The 18,892-nt window shown below is 43.5% G+C and overlaps 1 protein-coding gene across 2 annotated transcripts in view; it reads right to left on the bottom strand.

The window, feature by feature from the left end:
* The window catches only part of LOC129659633 (contactin-associated protein-like 2), a 648,365-nt gene that overhangs the window by 170,575 nt on the left and 458,898 nt on the right, over positions 1-18,892 (bottom strand). For both annotated transcript variants that reach the window (XM_055591213.1, XM_055591212.1), the window contains exon 5: positions 7,030-7,200. In XM_055591213.1, coding sequence (XP_055447188.1) covers positions 7,030-7,200 — 171 coding nt within the window. The remainder of the gene's footprint in view (positions 1-7,029; positions 7,201-18,892) is intronic.

Raw genomic sequence — 18,892 nt, 5'->3', positions numbered from 1 at the left:
ACCTTTGCGATGCACCCACGCCATCTATGACTAGTTTCTTCCTTTGGTATCCAGAGCCAGAAATGTTGGTTGAGAACCTTCTCTTCTTCTCCAGGCAGAAGTAATTGTTGCCTCATCTGGGTCACTGCCGTGTATTGCCCTAATATTTATTAACACTTCATCTCATCCAAAATACTGTTTTATACTCTAGTCTCTCCCACTAGACTGTGTGCGATGGGATGGGAACATTCTTATTCTTCTTGAGTTCCTCTTTGGCACGTATGGAGTAGGTACCCAATAACTATTGGGCTGAAATATTCAGATTGCCGTGTATTTAGAATCAGGCCTGAGACTTGCCTAAAAGTCTCTACCACCTGTGTCATACCTCCTACTCTAACAACACTGAATGTTTGCAGCTCCTAAGCACCTGTCACGTTCCCCATCCTTATGCTTCTCCTTGCCTTGTCTTTCCTGCTAGAGTTCTTTCCCCTACTTCTTCATGTAGCTAGTTTCTTTGCCTGTTCTTTATGACCCAGCTTGGGTATCACCTCATCTTCTTCATTCCCAGCTTGGGTTGTGTATCTCTCCTTCAGACATTTACGATCAGATCAGATCAGATCAGTCGCTCAGTCATGTCTGACTCTTTGCGACCCCATGAATTGCAGCATGCCAGGCCTCCCTGTCCATCACCAACTCCCGGAGTTCACTCAGACTCACGTCCATCAAGTCAGTGATGCCATCCAGCCATCTCATCCTCTGTCGTCCCCTTCTCCTCCTGCCCTCAATCCCTCCCAGCATCAGAGTCTTTTCCAATGAGTCAACTCTTCGCACGAGGTGGCCAAAGTACTGGAGTTTCAGCTTTAGCATCATTCCTTCCAAAGAAATCCCAGGGCTGATCTCCTTCAGAATGGACTGGTTGGATCTCCTTGCAGTCCAAGGGACTCTCAAGAGTCTTCTCCAACACCACAGTTCAAAAGCATCAATTCTTCGGTGCTCAGCCTTCTTCACAGTCCAACTCTCACATCCATACATGACCACAGGAAAAACCATAGCCTTGACTATAGCGTATGCCTATCCTTGTAATTTATTTATTGTATTTAAATGATTATAAGCACTATATCTGAAATCAGCTGGATAACCTGTGTGTCTCAGTTTCCTTATCTATAAAATGTGGACAGAACTTGTTATGAAACCTAAAAATGTTAGTATCTATAAAAGTTTTAGAGCAGTGCGTGGCACTTCCAAAGTTCATAATAAAAGTTATGCATCCATACTGCAGTCAATGTGCTTGTCTCCTTTAGTAGGTGAGGGTCTTGGGTTCTCTTGTTTTCACCTTGGAACCTCCAGGATCCACCCTAGTGTCTCTGATGCAGCAGGTGCTCAGTGAGAGGTGGCCTGGTGATGGGACCACGGTCAAAGTCAAGATGGGAGCATCTTGGCCAGAAAAGGGATGTAGAGAAGTCAAGGTCAAGTTGTTCCCTATGGGGAACTCTGGAAAAATAAATGGAAATGTCTGTGGTTGTTAGTGAATATTTTCTAAAGAACGGCTCCTCGGCCATCTCAAAAATAACTGACAAAAAATAAGCAAACAAACAACAGAATCAAAAGTAATTTCTGGTTTGGAATGGACTGGCTTATCTCTCCTCTTTCCATCAGTCTCTTCAGATGTTCTAATTCTACATTTCACTCATTCTCACTTCCTAGGGGACGTCACTCCTTCCACCAGTCCCTTTCTCTCCCACATCTCTAACTTCTTTACTGAATTCTCTTTAATATACATGGTACTCAAGTCCCTCCCCACAAGAACAATGAAGAAAACCACCATCTCTTGATCTCTGTATCCACCTCCGCTCACCACAGACATGGTCTCACATTCTGACAGTGACCTCTACATGTGAAAGTTGAAGAGCCCCTTATGTTCTTCCTTTAGTGATCTCTCAGTTCGGTGGCATCAGGCACCTTTTTTGTTCTTGAAATTCTTTCTATGTTTGAGCCCTGGGATATCACCGTCTTCCCACTTTTTTGCCAGGCTTCTACAAGCTCCTTTTCTCCCTTCTATCTTTTAAGTGTGGTTTTCACCCTTGGCCATCTGGTTTCCTCTCTCTGTGCATTTGTTCTGGGCAATCTCATCCATGCTGAGGCACCCACACTTATTTCCTGATGATTCTCTAAGTGACGCTGTTGCTCACATTTCATGCTTGTAACTCAGAGTGCTCTCTTGGGCTTCAGACTTGTGTATACGGCATGCTCTACGTATGTCCACTTGGAGAGACATTCCTTGATCCTGTGGGCCCTCAAACTCAGAACATCCAAAGGCAGTTTTCATTTTGCCCTCCAATGCCATCATCCTTGGTAAAAGTCATTCTACCCACACAATCACCAAAACCATCCCAACCAAATGTTGGCTTCATTCTAGAACCTTCCCTCCCACTTCACTCTCATAACCACTTTGTTAGAACCTGTGGAATCTCTCTCCTAAGCAGCTCTCTCATCTAGGACCCTTCTTTGTCATCTTCCCCAGCTCCCATTCACTCTGCACCATCTCCACAGCAGTCCCTGCCACTTCTTCTCTGGCTTTTCCATCTTTCCTCGGGTGAACACAGATCTGATCGCGTTATGGTCTCTCTCACCATAACTTTCAGGGTCAAGGCAAGCCAGCTCACACCTTCATGGACAGGTGTTCTCCTTCTAGTAACATTTTTCCTTTCCGGATCTTCCTTCTGCCCCTACCTTCCTCCCCTTCCTGCCTCCTGGTCATCCATCAAAATTTAATTAAAGCATCACATTCCTTGGGAAGCACCTGCCACTCCAGTTGGGTTTAAATGCCCCCTCGGTGCGCTCAGCCATCTCTCTCAATGTCTGTTCTGGGAGGTGGTGTGGTTTGGTGTTAACAGCAACAGACTCAGGATAGACAAAAAATGTTTGGGGTTAAGCACCGGTTCTGTCATATCCTCTGTGTGTGACCGTGACCAGGCATCTTATACCCTGTGCCTCGGTTTCCTCATTTGAAAAACAGAGATGCTAATGGTGGTGCTCCAGCCCAAAGGGTGGTTAGGGAAGTAAGTGAGATGCTGTCTGTAAAGTTCTTGGAAAAGTGCTGGAGACACAGAGCATCTGAACAAAGCTGAGCTATTTTTATTGTTATCATAGCTGCTGATTGACTTGGCTGCTTTCCAAAACAAACAGAAAGATCTTTGGAGGGAAAGACACCATGCTTGACTTAATGACGTTTGACCTAGCATAGCATTTGGGACATGGTTGGGACTCAGTAAATACCCACCGAATGAATGAAAAAAATATAGATGGTAAAGAAGTGAAATACAGCCTTAAATTCTTACCTGTAGAGTATACTAGTGATTAACATCAGTCTAACTTTACCATGTGGACCTTTTTACTTGCACATTAAGATGCTGATGCTATCTCATTAAGTTAGTGCAACTGACTCACTGTTTTTTTTTTTTTTTTTAATTTTTGGCTGTGCTGAGTCTTCATTGCTGCCCAGGCTTTTCTCTAGTTGGGGTGAGCGTGGGGCTTCTCTCTAGTTGCAGGGCACAGGCTCCTCACTGTGGTGGCTTCCCTTGTTGTACAGCATGGGCCCCAGGGCTCAGTAGTTGGGGCTCTTGGCTCTAGAGCTCAGGCTCAATAGTTCTGGTGCTTGGGCTTGGCTGCCCTGAGGCATGTGGGATCTTCCTGGATCAGGGATCAAACCTGAGTCTCCTGCGTTGGCAGGCAGACTCTTTACTGCTGAGCCACCAGGGAAGCCCCTGACTCACTGTTCTTAGAGTCAAGAATTTTCCATTTCCAACAGAAGGACACAATGTCACTAATTAACAGAAATGTTATTCTAGAAACCACTACGTAGACATGAACTGTGACAAAACTCCTTTGAGACACACGTAGAGAAGAAAAATTTGAATTCCTACCTGAAAGATATTAGAAAGCCTAGCAAATTCAGGGGAAAAAAGTAGAGACACTCTTTAAAAGTTTGACTTCGGGACCCATTAGGTTTGCAGTGATTCATCAGAGGAAGGGAGAGAAGGGCTTGCAATAATTCTCCACCTCTCCCACCACCCCAGGTATCCTGCACAGAAGAGTCTGGAGAAACGTGATGCATAGGGCAGAAGCAAGCCTCAGTCATGGCCACATTTCCTCCATGTTCGTTGTGGAAGCACCACTTCTTGTATACTTTGAAGAAGTTTTGCTCAAACAGAACAACCTGCCTTTCCCTCCCTGTTCCTCCCAAAAGTTCCTTTGAACCTGAATGGAGGTGCTATACAAAGATGGACATTTGGTATCTCTAACATTTAGGGGACCTTATAAAAGGTGCTTCCACCTTCAGTAATTATTAGAAGGTCTAGAGAACTCCGAGGAGAGGCCAACCTCTAATCCGTGCCTTGAAAGTCTCACACTTCTTCACCAAAAGTAAACTGGATGACAGAAAAGAGCCGCATGAGAAAATGAGGCTATACTCCGCCCTCTGTCATGGAGTTTTCATACCATGGAAAGACTGAGAAGACTTTGAGAACATCTATGGAGGTTTTTCATAATTAGAAATGAGTGAAATTCTGTTATACAGATACTCTAGTAGAAATGCCTGCTCTTTCTATACTTAATTTGTCTTATTTCCAACCCAGGACTAGGTTTACAAAACATGGGGGTATGAAGCAAGGACAGGGCAAACTCAAGTAATTTTATAGAAGCTCATAGAATTACTCAGATATGGGATTGTCAATTTTCCTTTTGTGCCATGAGATATTTCTAAAATACAACCCAACTTTGTGTAAGTGAGAAAATAGTCTGATTCAATTAATTTCTGTGGAAATCCCTTTTAAATAATTCTAGTCCATAATTCATGAAAATAAATGATTTCTATTTGTTTACTTTGTAACTCTAGGGCTAGAATATTCTCAGTCTTCCTTTCAACCAGATCTGCTCATACTAGATCTGTAATGAGCATTCTCAGAAAGATGATAATTACAGTAACTACCGGACACTGAAATAAATGCTTCATGAGTAGCTATATTCTAGCATCATAACCCCAGCAAATTATCATCCCCATTTTATAGATTTGGAAATTAGGATTCAAACAGATTAAGCAATTTGCCTGAGGACTTGGATTTCAACCTGAGAATGAAAATCCCAAAGTCCATGCACTTATGCCACATCACCGTCCAGCATTTAACAGAAAGAATCCCATAGGATTTCAGCAGAAACAGTTGCCTGAGATTCCCTTTCTGAAAGACCATATTGCACAATTGTAACTACAAAAGGAGGAAAATACACCATCAGCTATTTCTGGAAAATATGTCTGGGATCATCTGCAGACCAGACCCAGTAACACAGGTGCTCAGACAGAGCACAGGCCAGGAGGAAGGACTCTGATGCGGGGAGATTCCATGCAGGGACCGCTTCCCCTCCTGGTTCTGGCTGTTCCTGGGTCTGAACAGCCAGGGAAGCCCGGCAAATGTGTACCAGACCTGGAAGTTTGTGGACACAGATTCCTACAGCTGCGCCTGTGCCCCGTGGATAAAAGGTCCCCCGTACGATGAGACTTGCCCTGCTCAGATGCAGTGACACCCTGCCCTCCACAGGTGGCATCCTCAAATCACACGACCTCTGAGGGTCTTTGGGATCACAGGGCTGAGCTGAGCCAGGCAGCCTCTGCCCTTGCTGGGATTCTGGTGGTTTCTGCACCCTAGGTGAGAACACCCAGGGCTCAAACCTTCAGAGGGTAGGTGGATGTGGAGCCTCTTCTGCAAAGCTGCAGACCCAGAGTTGCACAGCAACACTGTTCCGCTGTCTAGGTTGCTTCATCCACTCCTGCAGATGTTAATTCTGATTTTTCCTATTTTCGTGTGTGTTGTTACCCCAATTCTCTTATTTCTTATTCCTGATCACTTTACCCAATCCTCTGTCTACTCTTAACCCTGTCTCCTTAGAAAACAAATACATTCTTCACACCAGTCAGAATGGACATTGTTAAAAGGTCCATGAGTTATACATGCTGGAGAGAGCATGGAGAAAAGGGAAACTCCTACATTGTTGGTGGAAAAGTAAATTGGCATAGACACTATGGAGAACAACAAATGGAATATTGTTCCTTAATATTTCTTAGAAATATTTTTATAAAAATATATTTATTTTTGGAAATAAATATTTCTAAAAAATATGCCTTGAAAAAGTAAAAATAGAACTACTACATGATCCTGCAATCCTACTCCTGGGCATATAGCTCTAATTTGAAAAGTTGCATGCATCCCAATATTCATAGCAAGCACTATTTACAATGAGCAAGATATGGATATAATTTAAATATTCATCAACAGGGGCATGGATAAAGAAGATATGGTACATATATACAATAGAATACTACTCAGCCATAAAAAGAATGGAATAATGCCATTTGCAGCAACATGGATGGACTTGGAGATGGTCATACTAAGTGAAGTAAGTAGACAGAGAAAGACAAATATCATATGATATCACTTATAGGTGGGATCTAAAAAATTATACAAATGAACTTAGTTTACAAAACAGAAATAGACTCACACATAGAAAATAAATTTAGGATTACCAAAGGGGAGAGAGAAGGTGGAGGGGCAGAGACAAATTAGGAGTTTGGGATTAACAGATACACATTACCATATATAAAATAGATAAACAATGAGAATCTACTTTATTGTACAGGGAACTGTACTCAGTATCTTGTAATAACTTACAGTGGAAAAGAATCTGGAAAGCTATATATATATAACCGAATCATTTTGCTGTACCCCTGAAACTAACATAACACTGTAAATTGACTAGACTTCAACAAAAATACACATTCTTCCCCCCCTCTTCTCAGGGCAGTTTATCCTCTCTCGTCCTCCTAGAACAGCATTGTGGGAGGCTCTGTCTGTGACTGTATCCTTTGAGCATCTGGGCACGGGAACCCAGGTCTTTCTCAGGGAGTGCATCTACCTTCTAGCGCCAATTACATAATCGCCAAGTGACAAGAGTAAGTGACAAGAGTAGTTATTCATGAGCCGACAAACAATGGATACTCACATTTCAGTTCGAGTTTGATGAAATCCGTGTTCCCCAGATTTTCAAGAAACACTCCGCGGGGGATTAGCGTTTTGAAGTAGAAGGAGATGTCTGCACTGGTCTCTCCTTGGAAAGTGGAGAAATGCAGGTAGGATGATGGGTTTGGGAAAGAGGCCGCATTCCAGTAATCCCCTGTGGAAGGCACAAAGGAGAGGGCAGGGTAATTTACACCTGATCACGGCACTGGTGGAAAAGAGAGCCGCTTCCCGAGTTTTAATACAGTCCCACTGACAGTAGCCCTTGCTTCTGCTCTTCCTGCTGAATGACACTGCACGAAGTCCCCACAGACGTGTCTTCAACTTTCCAAAAGTTACATGTGTGTCTGTATATAAAATATTTGACTAAGGATGGATAAATCCTTCTAAGAGGTGTCCTCTCAGGAGTACATGTCAGAGGAGGAGAAAAGGGAGTGACGCCCCTGGTTTCACGTGGTGGGTGGGCGTGGCTGTTTTGAACTCAGGTTTATGTTTTTTTTTTTTTTTTCTTTTTTGATGTGGACCATTTTTAAAGCCTTTATTGAATTTGTTACAATATTGGTTGTGTTTTATGATTTGTTTTTTTTGGCTGTGAGGCATGTGGGATCTTAGCTCGCTGACCAGGGATTGAACCTACACCCCTGGCGTTGGAAGGTGAAGTCTTAGCCACTGGACCACCAGAGAAGTCCCCAGGCTTATGTTTGATGCAAGAGGCATCTGGACTCGACCGAGAGGGACAGACTAGGAAGGGGTCTTTGGTATCCTGCTCCTGCTTTTCAGCTGTCTTTGTCTTGGAATAAGCAATGCTTGCTTCCAGCGAGCAGCTGCTCCAACCCTGGGGCAGTTGAAGCAGAAATACAACCACTCGGAGTGCAGAAGCCCTGCTGAGCGAGGGGCTAGGGAAAAAGGTGGGATCACCTGGCCAGTCATCTCTCCACCCCTCCTGCTCCAAGCCCCAGGCAAGTTGGTGTAAAGGGAGGGTCCCCTCCCCAGCCTCTTCCTCCCTGGGGACTCCATGGGACACTCTGACCTGTGGCTGTTTTGTGGGGGTGGGAATGCTGAGCTGAGGGCATTGAAGGGCTTACAATCAACCCCTATCCTTGAACTCATGGGGTAGACACAGTTGTACTCACCACCTCCGCACTCATTGCCTGGTAATAGGCAGTGGCCCCAGGAGAAAGGCAGTTCATGGGACAAAGTAAAACCACTAAACTAGAGGTCTGACATGCCATCAAAACAGGTGGACCAAGAATTTAATATGATATCAAGAGCAGTGTGCCTGCATGCTCAGTCGCTCAGTCATGCCCTACTCTTTGCGACCCCATGGACTGCAGCCTGTCAGGCTCCTCTGTCCATGGGATTTTTCAGACCCAGAATACTGGATTGGGTTGTCAGGCCCTCCTCCAGGGGATCTTCCCGGCCCAGAGATTGAACCTGTGCTTCCATTGGCTCCTGTATTACAGGCGAATTCTTTACTGCTGAGCCACCAGGGAAGCCCACCAAGAGCAGACTCCTGACTTTATCTCCAGGGGAGAAATTCCTTTAGGAAGTGCATATTTCTGAGTACATTTGACAGCACAGGTAAGGACTAAAATACATAATATGCTTTAAAACAGTTACTAAAGCTTTTACCTTTAGTATTAAACCTATGTTAAAGTCACCAGGTGAGGCCCAAGATGGAGTCACTCTTGCTAACCCCCGGGTCAGCAAACCAGCACTTAACTGAGCTTCTGGGCTCAGCTCGCCCAGAGAAGGAAGGTCCAGGCTACCCCGGCAGCACTGGCCTGCTCAGCTAAGGGTCCCTGATACTCTAGGCCTTCCCTTTGCTGATGTAAGGGGTGCAGCCCTGCTTCAGCCAATCAGCACACGCCCAGTGTAACTTCCTGTTCCTGTTCCCTTTGGTTCCTAACACCTCTCATCTCGCACAGCTCTTGAGAGCTCCCTTCTCTCCGCTATGCTGGAGGTCGCCTGATTCATGAATCACTGAATAAAAGCCTACTAGATCAGTAAACTGCCTGTGGAAAATTTTAACATCTAAAATATGTATTTTTGGGACTTCCCCGGTGGTCCATGGAGAGGGAAGTGGCAACCCACTCCAGTGTTCTTGCCTGGAGAATCCCGTGGACAGAGGAGCCTGGTGGGCTGCTGTCTGTGGGGTCACACAGAGTCGGACACGACTGAAGCGACTTAGCAGCAGCTGCCGATGGTTTAGCGGTTAAGACTCTGCCTGCCAATGCAGGGGACATGAGTTCAATCCCCTGTCCAGGAGGACCCCATATGCTGCAGAGCCACTAACCTCGTGTGCCACAACTACTGAGCCCATGCTCTAGAGCCCATGAGCCACAAGAAAAGATACCACAGACGGAAGCCCACACACCACAACTAGAGAAAAGCCCTCGAGCAGCAACAAAGACCCAACACAGCCAAAAATAAATAAATTAATAAGTAAATAAAAAATTTAAAATACAATATATTGTTTTTAAAAATTTATTTTTGCCATATCTTTCCTTCAAAAAACACACTGAATCAACTACATTCATTTTGTTAGTTTCTATTGACTATATTTTTCCCTTCCTTTTATACAAATTATGCACATATGCAATAAGTTCAGCTGCTATTCTTAAACAGAATTAACTTTGTTGGTACTGCTGGCGTGCTGCAATTCATGAGGTCACAAAGTCAGACACGACTGAGCGACTGAACTGAACTGAACTGAATGCTTATGCCATAAGTTCAAATTAAGTATATAATGTTGCTATATTATGAGATAATAAAGTGTCTTCATTTAATTAATGTTATTTAATTTGTTCTTAGGACATCTAGGATACAGTGACATCTAGATAAGTGAATGGCAATGTATAAACAGTATCACTGACTCAGTGGACATGAATTTGGCCAAACTCCAATAGTGGATGATAGGGAAGCCTGGCGTGCTGCAATCCATGGGGTCACGAATAGTTGGACATGACTGAGCAACTGAACAAGTCAGTGCAAAACATGTTTTCAAATATCTCCATTAAGGTAAAAACAGTGGTGGTGGAGAGTCTACTGTTGAAAGTGTACCAAAAGTCTTAGGTGTAGTTTTAGGCTCTTTTTTTTTTTTTAATTGCAATATCATTGCTTTCAGTAGGAGAAAAATAGACGCGTTTCCTTTCGGGAAGAAGGATGTGATACAACTTTGGTTAGACAAATACCCCAAAAGAAAGAATCTTAACTATTGTTTAAGTTGCTATCATCTGAGCACTGAGCCCTCTTTCCCGCTCAAGATCTGCCTTCAAGTCTGGAGAGGCGAGTTTAGGCTCACCTCTCCCAGGTAGCTGAAAATGAAGCTCTCTTAAGATAAAAGTTAAAATTGCAACCCTCTCATCAATCAGAGTTCTAGGCTGGAATGAAGAGCCCCCCGGGCCAGCAGCATTCATCCTGCCCAATGGGTGAGAGGACTTTCCTGGTGGCTCAGATGGTATAGCGTCTGTCTACAATGCGGGAGACCTGGGTTCGATCCCTGTGTCAGGAAGATCCACTGGAGAAGGAAATGGCAATTCACTCCAGTACTACTGCATGGAAAATCCCACGGACAGAGGAGACTGGTAGGCTATAGTCCGTAGGGTCGCAAACAGTCGGACACGACTGAGCAACTTCACTTTCACTTTCACTTTTCTTTAATGGGTGAGAGCCTCTTAACAACCTAGGAGCTGCCAAGGGTCAGTCTCCAGCCATGTGTCAACCTAAAAGTCAAGCAATTCTGTCTTTTTAGGCTGAATCCCCAGGACAGAGATGTAATTGGCATTTTCAAGTTTTCCTCCAATCAAATGCATTCTTATTTTCTGATGTGTTGTAATTAACAGAAGGGCAGCTGTTTAAAATGATTCTAGAAAAAAGGAAAGCTAAAAGTAAAATATGTCAGTATTTATTTGAGGTCCAGCACTGGTTAATCAGACAGAAATATCTCCAGAGAGGAGGGCAGTTTGATCCGTTAATTCTCATTTGCAGAAATATCCCGACAGGCCACAGTTCCATTTGCTCTCATTCTGTGCTCACTAAGCAACTTTGAATTAATTTGGTCTCTGGAATGAATACATTCACAGGGAAAGTATGCCTTGTACAAATGGCTACTAGTCATGCTTCCTGAAAGGTCTGGCTGATCACATGACTATTTGGAGTCTTTGCTGGTGGGCTGTCCCTCATCTCTGGATGAATTGACTAAATCCAGATTCTTTTTTAAAAAACTTTTTATTTTGTATTGAAGTATAGCCAATTAACAATGTGGTGATAGTTTCAGGTGAGCAGGACTGAGCCATGCATACACATGTATCCATTCTCTCCCAAACCCCTTCCCAAACAGGCTGCCACATGACATTGAGCAGAGCTCCCTGTGCTATACTGTAGGTCTTTCTTGGTTATCCATTTTAAGTATAGCAGCCTGTACATGACCATCCCCAACTCTCTAACTATCCCTCCCCCAGCCCTCCTCCCCAGCAACCATAAGCTCATTATGTGAGTCTGTGGATCTGTTTCTGTTTTGTAAATAAGCTCATTTGGATCATGTCCTTTTAGATTCTTCATGTAAGGGAAGTCATACACAAAGTCCTCATGGGACAAAAATCTACTTTATAGTAACATGAGTGTTAGTTCAGTTCAGTTCAGTTCAGTCGCTCAGTTGTGTCCGACTCTTTGTGACCCCGTGAACTGCAGCACGCCAGGCCTCCCTGTCCATCACCAACTCCCGGAGTCCACCCAAACCCATGTCCATCGAGTTGGTGCTGCCATCCAGCCATCTCATCCTCTGTCATCCCCTTCTCCTCCTGCCCTCAATCCCTCCCAGCATCAGGGTCTTTTCCAATGAGTCAACTCTTCGCATGAGGTGGCCAAAGTACTGGAGTTTCAACTTTAGCATCAGTCCTTCCAATGAACACCCAGGACTGATCTACTTTAGAATGGACTGGTTGGATCTCCTTGCAGTCCAAGGGACTCTCAAGAGTCTTCTCCAACACCACAGTTCAAAAGCATCAATTCTTCGGCCCTCAGCTTTCTTCACAGTCCAACTCTCACATTCATACATGACTACTGGAAAAACCACAGCCTTGACTAGACGGACCTTTGTTGGCAAAGTAATGTCTCTGCTTTTCAATATGCTATCTAGGTTGGTCATAACTTTTCTTCCAAGGAGTAAGCATCTTTTAATTTCATGGCTGCAGTCACCATGTGTAGTGATTTTGGAGTCCAAAAACATAAAGTCTGACACTGTTTCCACTGTTTCCCCATCTATTTCCCATGAAGTGATGGGACCAGATACCATGATCTTCGTTTTCTGAATGTTGAGCTTTAGGCCAACTTTTTCACTCTCCTCTTTCGCTTTCATCAAGAGGCTCTTTAGTTCCTCTTCACTTTCTGCCATAAGGGTGGTGTCATCTTCATATCTGAGGTTATTGATATTTCTCCTGGCAATCTTGATTCCAGCTTGTGCTTCTTCCAGCCCAGCATTTCTCATGATGTACTCTGCATAGAAGTTAAATAAGCAGGGTGACAATATACAGCCTTGACGTACTCCTTTTCCTATTTGGAACCAGTCTGTTGTTCCATGTCCAGTTCTAACTGTTGCTTCCTGACCTGCATATAGGTTTCTCAAGAGGCAGGTCAGGTGGTCTGGTATTCCCATCTCTTTCAGAATTTTCCACAGTTTATTGTGATCCACACAGTCAAAGGCTTTGGCATAGTCAATAAAGCAGAAATAGATGTTTTTCTGGAACTCTCTTGCTTTTTGATGATCCAGCGGATGTTGGCAATTTGATCTCTGGTTCCTCTGCCTTTTCTAAAACTAGCTTGAATATCTGGAAGTTCACAATTCACGTATTGCTGAAGCCTGGCTTGGAGAATTTTGAGCATTACTTTACTAGCGTGTGAGATGAGTGCGATTGTGTGGTAGTTTGAGCATTCTTTGGCATTGCCTTTCTTTGGGATTGGAATGAAAACTGACCTTTTTCAGTCCTGTGGCCACTTCTGAGTTTTCCAAATTTTCTGGCATTTTGAGTGCAGCACTTTCACAGCATCATCTTTCAGGATTTGAAATAGCTCCACTGGAATTCCATCACCTCCACTAGCTTTGTTTGTAGTGATGCTTCCTAAGGCCCACTTGACTTCATATTCTAGGATGTCTGGCTCTAGGTGAGTGATCACACCATCGTGATTATCTGGCTTGTGAAGATCTTTTTTGTACAGTTCTTCTGTGTATTCTTGCCACCTCTTCTTAATATCTTCTGCTTCTGTTAGGTCCATACCATTTCTTTCTTTTATAGAGCCCGTCTTTGCATGAAATATTCCCTTGGTATCTCTAATTTTCTTGAAGAGATCTCTAGTCTTTCCCATTCTGTTGTTTTCCTCTATTTCTTTGCACTGATCGCTGAGGAAGGCTTTCTTATCTCTCCTTGCTATTCTTTGGAACTCTGCATTCAGATGCTTATATCTTTCCTTTTCTCCTTTGCTTTTAGCTTCTCTTCTTTTCACAGCTATTTGTAAGACCTCCTCAGACAGCCATTTTTCTTTTTTTGCATTTCTTTTTCTTAGGGATGGTCTTGATCCCTGTTTCCAGTACAATGTCACGAACCTCATTCTATAGGTTCATCAGGCACTCTATCTATCAGATCTAGGCCCTTAAATCTATTTCTCACTTCTACTGTATAATCATAAGGGATATGATTTAGGTCATACCTGAATGGTCTAGTGGTTTTCTGTACTTTCTTCAATTTAAGTGTGAATTTGGCAATAAGGAGTTCATGATCCCCTATTATAAAACTGGACACAGCTCCCACTGGCAAACCATAATTTTCCTTATCCGTGACTTAATTACTATTATTTCCCAGAGACCTCATTGAATGATACCACACATTTGCAAGACTGATGGGCTTATACCCTTAAGGTTGTTGAAATGGCTGCAATCTGCTTGTCTGACTTCCTTCACTCTTCCTTCAGAAAATCTCTAGGTCCATCCATGTTGCTGCAAATAGCATTATTCCATTATTTTTGATGGCTGAGTAACATTCCATTGTATATATATATGTACCCCATCTTCTTTCTTCAGTCCTCTGTTGATGTCTGAGTGCAGATCCTTGATCAGTAACAGTGCGGATTCTACCCTGGACCTGACTGGTGATGCCAGGTGAGGTGTCTACTCCAGGGAGGTGCTGAAGGAGAGAGTCATTGGGGCACAAGCAAAGGAGACCAGAAAGTCTATTTAGAAATTTTTTAAAAACCTTCATTCTTTAAAATATTTATTTTAGTTATACTTGATAATGTACATAATATAGGAGTTTAGTAGAACATGGAGAAGACTCTTGAGAGTCCCTTGGACTGCAAGGAGATCAAACCAGTCAATCCTAAAGGAAATCAGTCCCGAATATCCATTGAAAGGACTGTTGCTGAAGCTGAAGCTCCAGTACTTTGGCCACCTGATGCAAAGAACTGACTCAGTGGAAATGACTCTGATGCTGGGAAAGATTGAGGGAAGGAGGAGAAGGGGATGACAGAGGATGAGATGGTTGGATGGCATCACCAACTTGATGGACTTGAGTCTGAGCAAACTCCGGGAGTTGGTGATGGATAGGGAGGCCTGGCGTGTTGTGGTCCATGGGGTCACAAAGAGTTGGACACGACTGAGCGACTGAACTGAACGGTGGGACATGGATAGAATTCATGAGTAAGCTTTTAGGGACGTGAGGTTAAAGGCTTCAGTGAGCAGGGGCATAATAAGAAAGTTTGGGTGCCACTACTCCAGACCCTGATGAACTTCTATGAGACTCTGTTCTCGTGAGTTGTTGCCCAGTCTCAGGATTTCTGGTTAAAACGAAAAAACATGAGCGCTTTTTCTAGTGCTCCTTGCACTCTCTGATGCATGGAGATTAGAGCCTTATTACTGTTTGTTTCTATTGTTCCCAGCTGACTGTAAGCTCCTTGAAAGCTGGGAGAAACCCATTTCATCTCTGTAACCTTTGGCTCCACAACGTATTAAGTACTCAATAAATAATTATTAAATCAATGGGTATGTGAAACAATTGGATAAGTTATATCCAATTCTACTCTATATGCAAAGCCCTCATGGGACAAAAATCTACTTTATAGTAACATGAGTATTAAAGATACCAAATAAATATAAATAAAAGTGAATGCTGCTTTAGCACCTATTATAACTGGACACAGCTCCCACTGGCGAACCATAATTTCCCTTATCCATGACTTAATTCCTATTATTTCCCAGAGACCTCATTGAATGATGCTGTGCATTTGCAAGACTGATGATGCTTATACCCTTAAGGTTGTTGAAATGGCTGCAATCTGTACTTGTTCTCAAGGTCAGAGCTTCGAGGGTGAAGTGATACTGGCTGAGAACACCAAGCTGGGAACGAGGTTTGCTGGATGGCAGGCATGTTCCATGGCAGATGGTGAGATGGCCGGCGTGGACAGGCAGAGCGGGCAAGGATGGAGACTGAGAGGGGAAGTGTGAAGCAGAATATCTGAGGTGGAAGAGGCTGGTTGAGTCACAGTAACAGAATAAAGAGGCTGTGGACAGGGGTGAGGGATCCAGACCAGGGCGGAGGCAACAGTCAGCAGCAAAGTCTGAGCAAAACCACTGGGGTGAGGTTGAGGGTTCTGCCAGCTTGGAAACCAGCTGACCGTGTGAGAAGCTTTTAAAGTACCTTCTGGGCAAGACCTGGGCTCATCTTGGGTGGGACGAAGAACCAGGGAGGTACCTCCAGACGGTGCAGGGGAGTAGGTCACTTCAAACCTCAGTCAATCACTGCTAGAAAATGTATTCAGCCAAATTCTTTAACATGAAATCACTTGAATCTCATCAGTGATTATTTAGCATGGGATTCTGCCTTCAAGATTTCTAACAATATTTTTTTCTTGATGGGCAGCCATTAATTGTAAGCCCAATTTCAATTTCTAACAAAGTATTACACATACATGGTTTTAAAAGCCAAGTGGTGCTAGAAGGAATATAGCAAAATGCCATTCCCTGCTCCACCCCACCCCCACCAAACCCAATTTCTTAGTGACAGCTCTTCTTGTATCCCAGAATTTCTAACATAGACTTGTTAGCTGTTTATTAATTTATGCATTTTAAATAGTCTCTACTGACTTTCCTGAATGCAAGATGAGAACTGAGCATTTTTACAAGCCTAACCCCCTGTTCTTCCCAAATAGCAAGATCACAGATTTGGGGGTGTATTGAAACACAATATTTATATCTTTAGGACTTTTTGTTGCTGTTCAGTTACAATGTCCGACTCTTTGCAACCCCATGGACTGCAGCATGCCAGGCTCCTCTGTCTGCCACTGTCTCCTGGAGTTTGCTCAAGTTTGTGTCCATTGAGTTGGTGATGCTATCTAACCATCTTATCTTCTGCTGTCCCTTTCTTCTCCTGCCTTCAATCTTTTCCAGAATTAGGGTCTTTTCTAATAAGTTGGCTCTTTGTATCAGGTGGCCAAAGTATCTGAGATTCAGCTTCAGCATCAGTCCTTCCAGTGAATATTCAGGACTGATTTCCTTTAGGATTGACTGCTTGGATCTCCTTGTAGTCCAAGGGACTCTTAAGAATCTTCTCCAGCACCACAATTCAAAAGCATTGACTCTTTGGCACTCAGCCTTCTTTATGGTCCCGTTCTCACATCCATATATGACTACTGGGAAAACCATAGCTTTGACTACATGGACCTTTGCTGGCAAAGTGACAAAAACTATGACAAACCAAGACAGCATATTGAAAAGCAGAGACATTGTCATAGCTTTCCTTCCAAGGAGACAGCACTTTTTAATTCCAGGGCTGCAGTCACCATCCACAGTGATTTGGGAGTCCAAGAAAATAAAATTTGTCACTGCCTCCACTTTTGCCCCTTCTTCAGGACTATGTAAGTATTATTGGAGAAGGAAATGGCAACCCACTCCAGTATTCTTGCCTGGAAAATCCCATGGACAGAGGAGCCTGGTGGGCTACAGTAGTCCATGGGGTTGCAAAGAGTCGGACACGACTGAGCGACTTCATTTCACTAAGTATTATCCACTAATGAGCCAAGAAGTGAAATCTAATTATATTTTCTTGTTTTTTATAATTTTTTGTTTCCCTAGAGTTACTTTTTTTTTTTTCCATTTGCCTACTTTTGTTTGTATCTGTCATGAATTCTTTACAAATCCTCCAACGCACTTGAAAACTCTTCTTAAAAAAAAGTTTGGCAAAACTAATACAGTGTTTGAGGTTTAAAAATAAAATAAAATTAAAAAAAATTTTTCTGACATTTGACACATCAGGCTGTCCATCAGTCACATATTTGTCCCCTGAGGGCATTGCCTGACAGTGCCCCATCCATCTGCCACCATCCATGCTGGCTCTTCTCAGGGCAGCTGCCCAGCTGCTTGCTGGTCAGGGGCCTCCTTCTTGCCCTTTTCGCAGGGGCTTCCTTTTGTCCATCATCCACATTAAGTCCCTTAATTCCTGGGCCTCTCTGAGTTTGGATGTTCCCTCTTTGTGGATCTACACCCTCATTTTCATGGAGCACATACTCAAGTAGCTCCTTCAGAAAAGTGATGTATCAGGTCAACTTCCTAAATCCCTGCTCCTCTAAAGAGTCATTATTCAGCTTTCACATGTAATGGAGACACTCCATAAAATTATTTCCATGGGGAATTTTAAAGGCATTTCTCCACTGTCTTCAGGCGCTTGGGGTTGTCATTGAGAAAACTAAAGCTTTCGGACCACTACGTCATGCATGTCACTGATGGGGTTCGGGATGTGCTACCCCAAAATTGACACCTTGGGAGACTGAGTATTTCCAGCCGAAGGGATGTGAGGCAAGGCAGGTGCAGAGGACTTCCTGGGCTTCCTCTGAAGCAGGCCAGGATAATCTTGTGTGAGGTGCCTTCCTTCCCAGAGGAAAGGAATCTGCCTGCAATGCAGGAGACACAGGTTCGATCCCTGGGTCGAGAAGATCCCCTGGAGAAGGAAATGGCAACCCACTCAGGTATTCTTGCTTGGAGAAGCCCACGGATAGAGTAGTCTGGAGGGCTACAGTCCACGGGGTTGCAAAGAGTCAGCCAGGACTGAGCAGCCAAACTACCATCACCACCCACCATCTCCAAAGACAGAGGGGCAGAGGGGCAGCTGGGGAACAGGCCTTGCATGGTTGACTCCACTCAGCTTACACTGTCATCCCATCTTTTTTGACTTCCTATCCTTCATTAAACCAAGCATCAAAACACTGAAATTTAAGCATTTCTTCAGGTCTTCATTTCATCACAAAGGTTCCCGTGTCGTGTAAAAACACTTGTTAAATAAACTTGTATGCTTTCTTTCTGTTAATGAAACTCAGCCAGGACCCCCTAGAGAAACTGATCTCCTGAGTTACTCATATCTTTTTTCTTTCTGGAAACTTAGAGGATATTTCCTTTAACTCCCTTAATTGAGCATTCATATAGGGACTCCCTGGCAGTCCACTGGTTAAGACTTCACCTTTCAATGCAGGGGGTGAGGGTTCCATCCCTGGTTGGGGTGCTAAGATCCTATGGCCAAAAACCCAAAGCATAAAAGAGAAGCAATATTGTAAAAAATTCAATAGAGACTTTAAAAATGGTCCACAAGAAAAAAAATCTTAAAAAAAAAAAAAAGTTAAAAAAGGGAAAAAAAAAAAGAAAGTTCATACAATGACCTTGATGTATATCTTTCCCACATCAGGTCTGGACTTCGATAGTTTCTCTGAGCTCTCTTTCTTAAACACCTGTTAGTTTTATATTTATCTCTTTCTCTTGATCCTTTGCATTCCTAATTTTGATCTTTTTTCTTTGGGTTGACTTCCTTGGAAGT

This window comes from Bubalus kerabau, chromosome 8 (genome assembly GCF_029407905.1).
Source record: "Bubalus kerabau isolate K-KA32 ecotype Philippines breed swamp buffalo chromosome 8, PCC_UOA_SB_1v2, whole genome shotgun sequence".
NCBI classification, from domain to species: Eukaryota; Metazoa; Chordata; class Mammalia; order Artiodactyla; family Bovidae; genus Bubalus; species Bubalus kerabau.
Note: the sequence above shows the minus strand (reverse complement) of the source record. Positions and strands in the feature narration are given on the sequence as shown.